Raw genomic sequence first — 15,473 nt, 5'->3', positions numbered from 1 at the left:
TGTATAATCTTCTGTATAATCTGAGATGACAGCTCTATTTTAAGAGTGCCTTTGTGCAAAGGAAAATAAAATCGTCAAGCCAGAAGATATTTAGGCGTACGTAACAGGGAAAATTCAGTTGTTTCCCCTGCACACATTCTTTTGAAATGTTGCTATTAGATTAACGTTCCCCATGGGTGCCTGTCTCCGATAATAAGTGACATTGCTCTTACTAAGCGACTCGCTCCGGCTTTGGGGATTTGGGCGGAAAGAGAACCTCGCAGAGTCAGCCAAGCCCCTGGGGAGGCCAGGCGGGGCCGCACCCCCGGGTCCTCCTCCCTCAACCACCCCTCCTCCCCGCCCCCTGCGACCGGGAACGACCTGCAAAATCCGGGAATTTCCCAGGCCCTGGGCTGCTAGCTTTCCGCCTCGAGCATGGATAAAAGGGGTTCGCCCGTCTCGGGGAGCCACAGATCTCGCTCCACCAGCTCTCCTGCCAGCTCTCACACTCCAGGCACCGCAGCACCGATCCTCCGAGCTCAGCCCCATGGCCCGCACCGCCACCGCCTCTGCTGCCCCCCGCGCTCCCGGCTTCCTCCGGGCCGCGCTCCTGCTCCTGCTCCTGGTCGCCGCCTGCCGGCAAGCTGCAGGTGAGACTCGAGCCCCTGGAGCCCAAGGAGGAAAAAGGGGATGAAGGGTGGGCGCCCATTGGGGGCATCCCGCTAACCCAGCCTGTTCTCCCTGCAGCGGCGCCTATGGTCCCCGGAGAGGAGACCGTGGTCACTGAACTGCGCTGCCAGTGCTTGGAGACCATGAAGGGAATTCACCCCAAGAACATCCAGAGTGTGAAGGTGACGTCCCCAGCATCTCACTGCGACCGAACAGAAGTCATGTAAGTGTCACCAGCTCTGCTGCTGCCACCATCCTGGTCACCTCCACCGCCCAGATGCCCCCACCCTGACCCTGGCCCGCCCTCCTGTCTCACTTGTGTTCTCCCTTCTGTCTGCAGAGCCACTCTCAAGAATGGACAGAAAGTTTGCCTCAACCCCGCATCCCCCCTGGTTAAGAAATTCGTGAACAAGCTGTTAAACAAGTGAGTTATGTGACTAGAGTCATTTGTGACAGGTAGTGGCCTCTGCCTCCTGAAAACTATATCAGGGAAGCCCAGGGTATAGCTGAAGGAGTGAAAAGTCATTATTTCACAGTTAGATTTGCCACCCGTGTCATGAATGTGCTCTGGTGGCACAGGCCATTTCCAGTGCCCTCCACTACCATCCCCCTCTCCATTCCCTTTCAAATGAGTGTGGGTGAATATGTCTTCCTGAAAGATTAGGTGGATTTGGCCAATGATCTCAAATGCTTCCTGCCCATTAAGGAACAACACTGTTAATGTAGGTCACTTTAGAACAGAAAAGTGGAACCCCCTGATTTGGGGCAACATGGGCTTCTAAATCTTAGTGGTGATGACAAGGGACTTTGTAGTGATCCTCTGCTCCAAATGTAAGTGCAGGCTACTTTTGCTATTCCTGTAGGCAGGGAGAAAGTATTTAATCTCTCAGAGTGTCCATTATATGAGGGAAATGATAACATCTACTTCTGGGGTTTGCTATGAGGCTGAAGTGATGTTATACATGTACTTTTTTAGTGTAACATTGTTTTCTGGCTCCTTGAAGCTAATAATACAATTGTGACCACAAGTCCCTTATTCCTAATTAAACAGCATCCAATAGCCTGGCATTTTCTACTACACACGGTAGCAGGGGTACAGCTAGTAACCATTTGGTACAGGGTTAAGCAGTTAAGTTCCTGAGTCCTAATAAGCAACCATTTTTCTCATCACAGGAGCAGCACCAACTGATCTAGGGAGAAGGAGGAAGCTTCCAGGTTTATTGTTGCATCCTGAGTGGAATCGGAGTGAAAGAAGAGAAACAAAGAGCTCCTGGGGCTACCTGTGTTTAAATTGTTTGACTGTTTTTTATGAGAGTTCCTCTATTTATTTACATATGAATGTATTTATTTGTCAAAGTTTTATCTAATATTTAAAGACAGGAAAGTGTTTGGTAATTTGCTGTACTGTTATTTTAAATGGTCATTTTTGTGTCAAATCAAAGCTAGTTCAGCCTGTTATTTAATTGATGATGATGCATTTTAAATGTTCTTCACTCAACTAATATTTTTAGTCGGCTGGTGGGGTGGGAGACCACACGTTTCCACCCACTATGATGAAGACTGAAGATAAATAGTGGGGGTTTCAAGCAAATAGGTCACAGTGAAGGCAGGGAAATGTTCTGTGTACATCTGTTTTTGTACTGTTGAGAAGAATGTCAGTTGTTATTTATTGAAACTGTTTCACAGTATGTGGTCAACATTTCTGATATTGAAGGAACTAATGTTCTAAATATCCCTTGGACATTTTATGTCTGCCTAGTAAGGCATAATGCCTTGTTCAGTGCCAATTATGTATTGTTTCTCTATATCTTGGAATAGAGAAGTTAAATATTTATAGATGTATTTTTACAAATAAGATGAAAATAAAGCTTTTTACAGAAACTTCTTGCTTTGGTTTGTTTTAATATCGTGATGTCTTGTTCCTCCTGAATACCCAAGTGCTGTAAATTTACAATAGACTGTAGCTCGCACCCACTACACGCTGACATTGGTCAGCACGTCTCTCTTAGTTTCACTCCTGTTCATGAAAGCGTATTTGGTACATTTTGAAAGTCCTGCAGGTCCTCACCTTAAGAATCCCTGTTTTACATTAAAAATTCATTTTAGTTTAGAAAAAAAATCTATTACTTAATCCTAGCAGCTAGGACCTAGCTGTTTAAAGTATTTCAAATGTTTATACATATTTTAAAAGAGCTCTCCTTAAAATGAATATGTTAAGTTGTTTTTCAAACAATTAAACATCTGTTTCCCTCTTAATGAAGCTGGAAGCTAAGTGGACAAGTGGATTTGCAGTAGACAGGTAGATAGATCTGAGTAGAGCAGGAACGATGGGCCAGGTGCAATGGGTCACCAGCATGAGAGCCCCGGGTGCCCAGCAACTGGCAAACTGTAAGCCCTTATAAAACCACTAGAGGCCCGGTGCACAAAAATTTGTGCACTCGGGGGGAAAGGCGGGTCCCTCAGCCCGGCCTGTGCCCTCTCGCAGTCTGGGACCCCTCGAGAGAAAACGACCTGCTGGCTTAGGCCTGCTCCCCCGGGTGGCAGAGGGCAGGCCCAATCCCTAGGTGCAGCCCCTGGTCGGGCTCAGAGCAGGGCTGATTGGGGAGTTGGGGCGCCGCCCCTGTCATGCACAGAGCAGGGCGGATCTGGAGGTTGAGATGCCCTCTCAGTCACACACAGAGCAGGGCCAATCAGGGGGTTGGGGCACTGCCCCCTGTCACTCACAGAGCCACAGGGCAATCGGGGTTGGGGAGCTCCCCCCTATCAGGCACAGAGCAGGGCTGATCAGGGGGTTGGGGCGCCTTCCCCTGTCACACACAGAGCCACAGGGCGATCAGAGGGTTTGGGCGCTGCCCCCTGTCACGCTGATCCTGGTGCCGGGAGGCATATTACCCTTTTACTATATAGGACAGAGGCCTGGTGCATGGGTGGGTGCGGCTGGTTTGCCCTGAAGGGTGTCCTGGATCAGGGTGGGGGTCCCCACTGGGGTGCCTGGCCAGTCTGGGTGAGAAGCTGAGGGCTATTTTCAGGCTGGCAGGTGACTGAAGCTCCCAACCGCTCCTTTTTTTCTTTTCTTTTTTTTTTATTCTGGGCCAGCTTTAGCTCTGAGGCTTGGCTCCAGCTCTTAGGCCTCCGCTGCTGAAAGCAGGTTTCTGGCCTTTGTTTACCTTCTGTATTTGAAACAATGTTGCAATCCTGCTGGCTGAAGCCTGGCCAACTAAAGCAGTTTTCTGGGGTTTGTTTAGCTTCTATATTTGTAACATAGTTGCTTAGAGTTGCAGCTCAGAGGCCGGAAGCGGCAGGCAGGGAACCTTGGAGTCCTCCGTCACTGAAGCAAGCAAGCCTCATGTTCGCTTTAAGCTGCCTGGCTGCCGGCCGCCATCTTGGCTGGCAGTTAATTTGCATATCACCCTGATTAGCCAATGGGAAGGGTAGTGGACTTACGCTAATTACCATGTTTCTCTTTTATTAGATAGATTCCCTTAAGCATGAATCCCTGGGCCTAGGAAATTCTGGACTCACTCCAGGCCCAGAAAAACAGCAAAACCAGGCTGAGCAAGCCTTGGTGACCTCAGGACCAACTGCAATGACCAATGCCCCCAACACCACCACCACCTCAGCACTGACCAACCAGTGGAGACCATGACCCTGTGGAGACACACCAGGAAAGCTGATGAATATTCTATTGAGATCCTCCCCTGAGATCTTAGATAAAGGCCCTCAGGATGCAGGACCCAGGGTGGCTCTCTCCGTGGAGCACACCCTTGCCTTTCTCCTTTCCCCACTCCCTTCTTTCCCCAGGACTGCTCTCTCTCTCTCTCTCTCTCTCTCTCTCTCTCTCTTTCTCTCCACACCCCTTCACCCCCCCCGACCCCCCCCCCCCCATAAGCTCTAAGGGCCCTTCTTTTGTTGTAACTTGTTTCCCAAGCCCATTTCTTCCGTGGCCCACTTTCTTGACCTCTGTGACTTTTTAAGTAAACTTGAGTCTTGGCTCTGAATTCTTCTCTTAGCCAGAACTCAACAACTGTGGTTGCTGAACTGAGTTAACACCTGGTGCTATTTTTCCACCACTAGCAGATTCTCCCTCAGAACTCAAATAATTTGTGCAATGCAGGGGGAAAAGTAGATTAAAGAAACTGGTGGAGTACTTCCTCTAGGTAAATGGGCTAATAGAGAAGGGCTTCATTTCCTAACCTTCATGGAAAGATAACAGTCACAAGTATAATGCTGTTCCGGTGACTCACAGGGATAGTAATGGTTTAAATGTTTCTAAACCTGTAAATTTGAATTTACATTGCCCCAGGATGGCAGGAACACATCTAGCTTTCACAGCAGGCACAAAGGCTGGCATCTAATGGTAGGGGAAAGGAGAGATCAGAGTCACCTGGAAAAGGAGGGCAGTTTGTGCATAAGTGGGAGGGCTAGCTTGGGTGTGTGCTTGTCTCTGACTCAGCACCTTTCCTGTGTTCCTTTATAACCTTTAGTAGGAGGAAGATGGTGGGTGCATGACCAAGCTTGTCCTGAACATCTGGGTACAGCTACTCTGAGCCTCCATGCTCTTCCCTGAAAATTCATTATAATCGTTTCCTCACAAATGCAATGGTATTTTCTCAGATTTATGAGATAAGATGGAAAAGCAATTTGTAAATTGGATGGAGGTGAACAAATGCAAACCATTCTGGAAGCTCCATAAATGCCAGCACTGTGGGAAATAAAACTTCCTTGGATTCCTCAGTGATCTTGTGAAAAGTCCTAGCTTCTTCGCATACCACGAGTACTAAATCTGTAGCTATTCGTCCAGTTAATTGCTCTGATCCTAACAGATCATAAAACTTCTGTAATCTCTCCCACAAGGACCCATTGGTTGCCTCTAGGACTGTTAATGGTGAATCAGCACCAGATGTTACACCTCTGTCCTTGACTTTGGGCTAAGAAAGAATTCAGAGGCAAGACTCAAATACAAGAAAAAGTTTATTTAGAAAGTCACAGAGGCAGCAGTGAGCCATGGAATAAGTGAGCCAGTTGTACTGTGTGGGCTGAAGAAACAATTACAGAAGCAAAAAAAGGGCCCTTGGAGCTTAGGAGAAAAAAAAAAAGGCAAAGAAAATAAACCTGGGAGAAGGAGTGGGAAAGGCACAGGTGTGTGTGTGTGTGTGTGTGTGTGTGTGTGTGAGAGAGAGAGAGAGAGAGAGAGAGAGAGAGAGAGAGAGAGAGAGCACGCTCAAGGGGGGCAGGGGGAGAAAACTGTGTCCTTTGTCTTGAGGGTTTTAAAGGTGCAGATTTTATGGAAAGTCTCAGGAGAGAATCTCAATAGAATATTCATCAGCTTTCCTGGTGTTTCCCCTCAGGGTTGTGGTCTTCACTGATTTGTTGGCACCAGGGCAGGGGGTCATTAGTCATCACAGCTGATCCTGATGTCAGCCATGGCCTTGCCCCACCTGGACTCGCTGCTTTTTTGGGCCTGGAGCTGAAACACAACTGAGGCCTAGATGTTATCTCTAGTTTGACCAAAACTCTGTCTCTGTGGTCAACAGACCCAAGGCTTTGTTCTTAAAATTATTTGATGTGGGCCAGACCTCATTGTCCTGAGAGTTTAATGCTTAAGGAAGTCCTGATGCAAGGGCTTGTATCGGAGTCCCATGAGGCTTTCTTCAGCCTCCTTGTTCCTCCCCTAAGGGTGTCCTCAGCATGATTAGTGACATGTTAGGGGAGGAATGGTCAGGGGGTTCTAAACCACATAGCTATATGCTGAGGGAGGAAAGGTCACCCTGGGGTGGGGAGGGGGGTGAGGACCCACTCCAGTTTGCCAGTTTCTAGATCCACCCTGGTGACCTTGAGTACCTGGCCTGTCTGTCCTACTCTGCCTGTCTGTCCACTACAGAACTATGTCTCAGGTGAAGCCCCAAGGTGCTGGGGAGACTGGAATGTGTGGACCCTGTGAAAAAAGATTCCTATTTGAGCTCCTACAGGGCTCAAATTTACAAGCAGAGTCTAGCAGCCATTTCTAAACAGGGGCCTCTCATGCAAACCAGCACTTTAGGGAGAACCCTTCAAGGAGCTGCCTGCCTATATGATGTTCCTGCCATCTGAGCCAGCCCTTATAAAGTAACTTTTAGAATTGTATTCCAACCAATAGGATGGAGGCATTCCGTGTTCAGTCAGAGCTGCGCAGCTCCAGCCCCATCAGCATCTTCACCAATCAATTGGAGCAGCTCCATTATGACCAATCAGGACCGTGCTTTTTGGGCCAAACAGTGAGGATTTGGAGACTTTATTTGCAATCAGGTCCAAGGGTGAATACTTCTGTCTTGACTAGTTAGAACCCCTCTAGCTCCAGAAACACACTTTTCCTTTCCATAGAAAACAGAAGATTGCTTTTCCCTTGCCAGAGAGGAGCAGTCCAGCACCAAACTGGAGCAGGTGGATCAGAGCAAAGCTCTATAGCTGAACAGGAGTCCCAATCCCAGGGCCATCACAGCCCCAGGGCCCCCTCACAATCATTCTGTGCTGCTTCATAATTAAGCTGTGACATTATTGAGCTGTTCCACAGCTGAGCTATTCTCACAGCCCTGCTGTATCATAATTGAGCTGTTTGCACTGAAGAAATTTTCCTTCTTCACCACACCTCAAACTGGGGGTTGCCGTTGGTGTTTAAATGGTGCCAAGGACCTTGGTCTTATGTTGACAAACGCTACCTCTCAAAGTATTTACATGTCAAAAAAGATAAAACACAGAATTTAGAAACGTCTAAGGTCATAAAAGTGAGACTGGGGGCTATGTGGCTCTGGCAGAGATTAATTTACTGCAAAGGGTTGGAGTTAGAATTTAGGTCTGTTGTGTTACCAAGGAGACCCTTTCTGGAGAGGGATATAGGGCAAAGGTCTCCTTCCTTCCCCTTTATAAGCAGAGATCACCCCCACTAATTTCCGCCCCCCACCCCCCATTTGGCTACTGGAATAGGACAGTTGATGTGTCTTTTATTGCATCACCCCAGGGGTAAGGCCTGAGGCAAACAGGAAGTGACATACATTCACTGTGAAATGTGTCTTTGGTCCAGAACACTTCTTGTGTGGATTCATGATAAAATTTTAAAATACAAATATTAGAAACTTAACATAACTTGGTGAATGCAGAAAAGGATGAAGGAGATGGAGTTATTCATAGAGTGATTAAGAACATAAGCTATGAGGAATTAGACTGATTGGGGAGTTGTTTTCAGTTCCAGCACCTTCTAACTGTGTTAATGTGAGGTTATGTTTTTGATTAATTTAAACTTCATTTCTCCTTTTGTTATTGTCATAATTAGCTAGTTTATTATTATTAATAATCGGAAGAGAGCAAAGAGGAGGCCAGGCATTGTAAACATGGCCCTCTGGGCAGCTTCACCAGAGAGCTACAGCTTCACTCTCCCCAGGGGACCACCAGTCCATTCCCTGCAGATCACTGGGGAAGGGACTGAACAGCGGGGGAGATGGGTGCATACTCAGTGAAGTCAGGGTCACTAAAGAAAGTGTTTGCTTGTCAGCCTAGTCTCGGGAACAATGGAATGGCTAGGAGGTGGACCCAATCAGATGTGAAATTTTATAAAGTTAATTGGCTAATTTGAAAAAGTTCCTATTTAAATCCCCAAAGAGTTTCTTCTTGCTCATTCCCTTCCTTTCTGTCTTGTTCTCTTGCTCTCTCTGGCTCCGTGGCTGGCACTCTCTCCAGAGCCATGTGGGCTTAAGCATCAGCATGGTCCATGGCCATTCGAATCCCACATGCAATGGATGGCAGCTGGGAACAAGCTAAGCTATCCAGATGGTGGACTGGACTGTATTTTAATATGGAACCAAAATTCTGGGAAGTGGCCTTAATTTTGGCCCCGCTGAAGACAAAATTGGACATCTTCCATGGCAAGGTGGACAGAGATGAAGCCTTGGAGAGGAACCCCCTTAATTTTACATCATCAATAAAGCTTTCCATGAAACCTCATACTCCCATGGGGGCCTCAGGCAATTCTTTTCTCAAAGCACCCTAAGAACTCCACTTCCACCAATAACACTTTCATAACAGAGGTGGGTAATAGAATCTCCTTTTTGTACTTTTTCATAGAATTGTGAGTTATCCTATCTAATAAAAGAGAAACATGGTAATTGACGTACGACCGCTACCCTTCTCATTGGCTAATCAGCAAGATATGCAAATTAACTGCCAGCCAAGATGGCAGCCAGCAGCCAGGCAGCTTGAAACTAACATGAGGCTTGCTTGCTTCAGTGATGGAGGACTGCAACGTTCCCCACCTGCCTTGCTGGCCTCTGAGCCTGCAGTTTAAGAAACATTGTAACAAATATAGAAGCTAAACAAAACCCCAGAAACCAGCTTTCAGCGAGCTGGGATCTCAGAGATGGAGTTATACATTGTTTCGATTATAGAATCTAAACAAACCAGATACCTTTTTTCAGCAGCAGAGGCCTCAGAGCTGGAGCCAGAGCTAAAGCTGGCCCAGAATAAAAAAGAAAAAGGAAAAAAAGGAGCAGTTGGGAGCTTCAGTCCCAGCCTGAAAACAGCCCTCAGCCCCTCAACCAGACTGGCCAGGCACCCCAGTGGGGACCCCCACCCTGAAGGGTGTGTGACCAGCTGCAAACAGCCATCATCCCCTCATCCAGGCTGGCCAGGCACCCCAGTGGGGACCCCCACCCTGATCCAGGACACCCTTCAGGGAAACCAGCCAGCCCCCACCCATGTACCAGGCCTCTATTCTATATAGTAAAAGGGTAATATGCCTCCCAGCACCAGGATCAGCGGAGCCACGAGGCCTCCAGGCACGAGGCCTCCCGGCACCGGGATCAGCATGACAGGGGGCAGCGCCCAAACCCCCTGATCGCCCTGCAGCTCTGTGTGTGACAGTGGGCGGGGCCACAACCTCCCTATTGGCCCTGCTCTGTTCCTGACAGGGGAAGGCGCCCCAACCCCCTGATCAGCCCTGCTCTGTGCATGACAGGGGGTGGTGCTGCAACCTCCCCATCGACCCTGCCTTGAGTGTGACAGAGGGCGGTGCCCCAACCCCCCAATTGGCCCTACCCTGAGCGTGACTGAGGGTGGCATCGCAACCTCCCAATCCGCCCTGCTCTGTGCATGACAGGGGGCGGCGCCCCAACTCCCCAATCGGCCCTGCTCTGATCCCGACCAGGGGCTGCACCTAGGGATTAGGCCTGCCCTCTTTCACCTGGGAGCAGGCCTAAGCCAGCAGGTCATTATCTCCTGAGGGGTCCCAGACTGCGAGAGGGCACAGGCCGGGCTGAGGGACCCCCCCTCCCCCCCCCCTCCCCCCCCCCCCACCGAGTGCACAAAGTTTTGTGCACTGGGCCTCTAGCAATTTGAATAAAGACCTAGACAGTTCCTGAGAGATAATGGTTTGCTCCCTATGAGTAAAATTGTAAACAATTCTTTAGTTTTGTTGGTTTATTTGAATGTGAATAAATGAGATGATATATAAATGACTTAATTATCTCACTGTAGAATATATTTGTAAGTTTAACCTAGGATGTTTTATAGATGGCTGCTATTCCATTTTATGACAACACTAACATTTACTGATCTGCTCCACTATTAGGTTGAAATTAGGATGGCTTACAGTTTTGCTATTATGAAAAAATACAGCTCTCAATATTTTTGCACTGGTCTCCTGCTACACATGCCAGAGATAATCTAGGATAAAAAATATAGGAGGGGAATAAATGGCTCTCAGGGTATGCACATCTTTAACTTCACCAAAGAATACTATTGTCCAAGTGGTTGTACTGATTTATTCCTCCCAAAAGCAATTCATGCAAGTTCCTCTTCCTCCACCTATTGGCCAACACTGTAATTGTCAGACTTAAAATTATTGCCAGATTCTATATAATGCTATCTTATTATGGTTTTAATTCAGATTTCCCTTTTTGCTTGCTTAGGAGCCATTTGTATTTTATTCTTTGTGAAATTATACTTATTTTTCCCATATGTTCTGTTATTTGCCATTTCATAAAAGCTTTTTTCAAGACAAACATTTTGTCTATTAATCATTTGTCGTTTACATATGTGGCAAAATGTTGCATCTGTGGTGTTTTTTTAAAATAAAGTTTTATAACTTTTTGATGGCTAGTCTCTTCTCAAAGTAGTAAAAATATTTTCTATAGTGTCTCCTAAAAATTGAATAGTTTGGTCTTTTATATTTAGAACTCAGAATTGATTTTTGTCCTCTAAAATATGAGGTAGAAATAAATTTTTTCACACATAGATAACCAATTGTCCCAGCACCATTTATGAAACTTCATCATTTTTCAATTCCTGCCATAAATTAAGATAAGTATGTATGGTTTTGGGACTCTGTTTTCTTCCTCATTCGTCAATACATTGGGACCTACAGTGTCCTACCTTCCTAATTACTACGGGGAGGGGTGGGGGGCAGGAGGGAGGGGGGTAAGTGATCAACCAAAGGACTTGTATGCATGCATATAAGCATAACCAATGGACATAAGACGCTGGGGGGTAGGGGAGGCCAGGGGATTGTCAAGGGTGGGGGAAAAAAGGGGACACATATGTAATACCCTTTGTAAGACTGTAAGCAAAAAAATAAAAGAAAAAAATAAAAAATAAAATAAAAAAAATAAAAATAAAATTCTTGATAAGTGAAAAGGCAAATGTCCTGACATTATTGTCATAGCGCCTCTTAGTTCTTTCTTATATACCTTAGAATCAGCTTGTAAATATGAGAATTTTGAGTAAAAGTGCCTTGAATTTATAGATCAGTTTTGGTAGGAGTAGTTGATGCATCTCTACAATAGTAAATCTTAAATTTTGTGAACTGAATATAGTTAATAAACTAAGGTCTTTAAATAATATTAATTTTTTTTCTTGTACCTTATTTAAAAAACTTATTTCTAAAGTCTTTTGTAGCTGGATGCCATTATAAATGGCATTTTAAAAACTGCATTTTATGTTTTTTTATTTATTATTATGCATCCATCAGCCCTTTAATTATTAATTATGTAAATTATTTTGCATTTTCTACGTAGACAATTATGTCATCTGCTACTAAGGGCAATTTTGCTTTTCTATTCATTATACATTTTAATATATTTTCTAGCCTTCTTCACTGGATAAAATCTTCAGTATAAGCTTGAATGGAAGTGATAATAGCAGATACTCTTGTTTTGAATTGCATAGACAACTTATAGCCATTTTAAGCACTTACATGGTTAGTGGTAAGTAAAGCAGGTAAATACTACATTACATAAAAGGTACATTTATAATTCATTCAAGTCTTCAGCAAAGTCTTTTTTTAAATATCAATCTACTTTGGAAGCAAAATTTTGCCTCAAGATACCTTGGCATCTACTATACCTGTCTTTAGTCTGTTTGATAATGATTATCATTCATAAATCCTCAGGGAAATCCTCAGGGGCAAAGCAAATTAATTTCCCATCTTTCAATGTGGCCCTGAAAGGAGACCATTTGATTAGTAAAAATGGAAGTGCTGCCTTTCCCAAAAAATGGTTTATTTAAAATCCCAAAGTGATTTCATATTATTTACTAGGTTTTAAAAACAGCTACAAAATATATGTATTTCTAAGCAAATTTGTCTGAGATATTTATTACACTAGCCATATATTTAGGATACAATATTCTGTATATACTGCCACAATTTTCTATCATTGTCTGTGAATAATGTCAGTTAAAATGAAAGATAGGACCTTTTCAGCGATAAACCAGTCAGAAAGTATTAATTACTATGTATATAATATGTACACAATACATGCAATTCTATGTACAAGGTTCTGTAGGTTTGGTAACCTACATGTTATCTCCCAAGCTGCCACCATAGAATATTTGTCATATATTGTTTAGCAATATCCCTGGGCATATTTTTAATCTACTTTTGTTTGTTTGATTTGCTTTTACAATCTTATGAAAAGCTCATTTATTATTGGGTGGGGAGAGAATATGTTGTCCAAATCTCAAGGACAATGTTCAGTGTTCTTGTTTAAGTTCTCAATTAAATTAATTCTGAACTTTTCAACTGCTGTTCCCATACCACAGGGCCCTACCTTCATCTCCAGGACTCCTCAGAAGTTCATTAGGTCCAAGCATGACCATCTCACCATAGTTTGAACTCAGAGTGGAAATTCCAGGATTAAAAAAAAGAAAAGTGTAATTCAATGTGCACTTGTGATTTAAAAGGAAACGGAAGAAATTGTTGATAGCAGGTGACTTTCTCAACCTCATAAACCCATAAACCATCTGCAATAAATGTTATACTTAGTGATTAAATGTTTAAGAGGTTTGGTGAGAACAAAACAAGAGTATCTGCTATCACTTCCATTCAAGCTTGTACTGAAAATTTTAACCAGCGCAGTAAATTTAGAAGAAGACATTACATTTTATAATGAATGGAAAACAAAACTACTATTAGTAACAGATGACATAATTGTCTATGTAGAAAATGCAAAATAATTTACAAATGTGTAATTAGAAGGCTATTAGGTACAAAATAATATACAAAATTGGAATGTGTAGTTTTAAAGACATCATATATACTATCATAAAAGACACCCTTTATAATAGCATTCAGATAAAAAAAATCTTTAGAAATAAGTTTAACAAACAGGTATGAGAAGAAAAAATTTAAGTGTTATTTAAAGACCTCAGTTTATAAACTATAAGAGTATTGTCAATGGTCTGTTGTTGGGAGGTTGTATATGACTAACAGTTTAAATTCAAGTCCTGGTGAAGACATGCTCAATAATGAATAGCATTATTAGCTATGCATCTTGAGATAATTACTTAACAGCTTATAATTTAGGTTTTCTCACTTTGGCCCTATGAGACTCTGCTCTAGTCATAACAGATCACTTCTTGGTTCTCTGAAAATACCGTTTTCTGTTTCAGCTCAGAGTCTTATGGAACATCTTTCATCTCCTCCCCACCTCCTAGCTCATTCATCTGGTTAACTTTTACTTATTCTTCAGCGTGTAGTTCATTAATCACCTCCTCGGGGAGGCTTTTCCTGAGCTCTGTAAGTATTAATTATCCAATTAAGTGTCACAATAAGAATCATTTCATTTTCACCCTGTTTTTGCTAGTGAAAGGAAATGAAGCAAAGAGAAAGCAACTGACTTGCCCAAGGTTAAAAAACGTCTTAAAGGCAGATCCAAGGCATGATGCCAAGATTGTTATCTCCATTTTCTTCCAATACTTCCCCTTCAGCCAGCAGGGCCAGCTCCACCCTGGTTGCACCCAGCTTCTGTGGAATGTTCACACATAAAACCTCCAGAAAGGGACCCTCTGTTTATTTCTGGGTGAGGTGCATTTCTTCGCCATGACACGGTAACTCACCAGGCTGACATCCTGACTGTCACTCCTTGCCAGCTCTACCAGCCTCCCTTCACTGGGTATCGGATTCTATGATCTTAACCTGGATTTAAGCCTGTCTCTGCATTTTCTCCTTTGTTGCTGATGTTAACATGTAACTACTGAAATTTCATTAGCGCTCCCCAGACTTCAATGGGGACCCATTGTTTCTCTGTTTTTTGTTTTGTTTTTTTCCCCGTTTTACTTTATAAACAATTCAGTCAGTTGCCTAAGCCAGGGGACTTGGCTTCATCATAGTCTGACCCTCTCCTTCTGCTTTGCATCCAACTGGGCTCTAGGTCCTGCCATTACCATACCCTTAACAATTCTCACATGTAACACCTTCTCTCCCTTCCCCGTGAAATTGCCTTAATTATGCTTTTTATCAGCTTTTGTTGTGGAGCACGAGTGACAGAATGACCAGAATTCCAGACTGATTAAAATTTAGAGAGCCTTTATTGACGGACCAGTGTCTGCTCCTCCACTCGGGAAACCCAAGAGAGAAGCAGCCACGACCATCTGCAGAGTCCAATATTTAAAGGGGACAACTGCCCTAACCGGTTTGGCTCAGTGGATAGAGCATCAGCCTGCGGACTCAAAGGTCCCAGGTTCGATTCCTGTCAGGGGCATGTACCTTGGTTGCGGGCACGTCCCCAGTGGGGAGTGTGCAGGTGGCAGCTGATCGATGTTTCTCTCTCATTGATGTTTCTGGCTCTCTATCCCTCTCCCGTCCTCCCTGTAAAAAGTCAATAAAATATATTTTAAAAAAAATAAAGGGGACAAATACATTCGTGTTCAGGTTCCCATACCAAGCAAAGCCAAGTTACAAAAGCTCATTGGGAAGTTTTAGCCAAGCTATTCATCCTCCTCCTGTTGTTCATTTCTGGGTAACTTAAAGGTCAGGACTATTCTTAATTTTGATCTGTCTGCTCTTTGTAGGCCGTGGCTCAGGTGTGTGAGCTCAATTCCTAGAAACTTTACACAGGCTGTCAAGCTGCTGAGGTGGCTAGGTAATTAAGCAGGCCTAAAAAAATTTTCTACTCTGTAACACTTTCACTAGCCCATTGGCATAACTTTCTACCAGTCCCCCAGACTCCAGACTGTCCCCTCCTGTCAGTCTTATTTACTGCAAAGTAATTGTTCTACAGAGCAGATCTCATCAGGTCATTCTTCTCCTTCAAGGGCTGTCTACCACATAGCCAGTGTCACTGGTTTAGGTGGTGTATTAGTTTGCTTGGGCTGCCGTAACAAAGTACCACAAACTGAGAGGCTTAACAGAAATTTATTTTCTCATAGTTCTGGAGGCTAGAAGAAGTCTAAAGTCGAAGTGTCCTCAGGCTGGTTTCTTCAGAGACTTTTCTCCTTGGCTTACAGATGATCGTCTTCTCCATGTATGTGCACAGGATCTTCCCTCTGTGTGTGTCTGTTCCTAATCTCCTTTTCTATAAAAA

At 44.2% G+C, this 15,473-nt stretch overlaps 1 protein-coding gene across 2 annotated transcripts; it reads left to right on the top strand.

Moving 5' to 3' along the window:
• Positions 1-454: 454 nt before the first annotated feature.
• Positions 455-2,529, top strand: LOC308526864 (growth-regulated protein homolog gamma-like; the record flags this gene model as incomplete). 2 transcript variants are annotated; one of them, XM_081102114.1, is made up of 4 exons in its annotated part: positions 455-629; positions 727-871; positions 989-1,072; positions 1,822-2,529. In XM_081102114.1, the coding sequence occupies 4 exons, from the start codon at positions 527-529 to the stop codon at positions 1,835-1,837; spliced, it is 348 nt and encodes a 115-aa protein (XP_080958240.1). The 2 variants fall into 2 exon arrangements, with proteins under 2 accessions (XP_080958240.1, XP_080958241.1); XM_081102115.1 differs by lacking the exon at positions 1,822-2,529 and having other exon boundaries at positions 527-629; positions 989-1,076.
• Positions 2,530-15,473: the final 12,944 nt, after the last annotated feature.

The sequence above is a fragment of the Myotis nattereri genome (assembly GCF_964212035.1).
Source record: "Myotis nattereri genome assembly, chromosome: 1".
NCBI lineage: Eukaryota > Metazoa > Chordata > Mammalia > Chiroptera > Vespertilionidae > Myotis > Myotis nattereri.
This window is presented reverse-complemented; position numbering and strand designations above follow the sequence as displayed.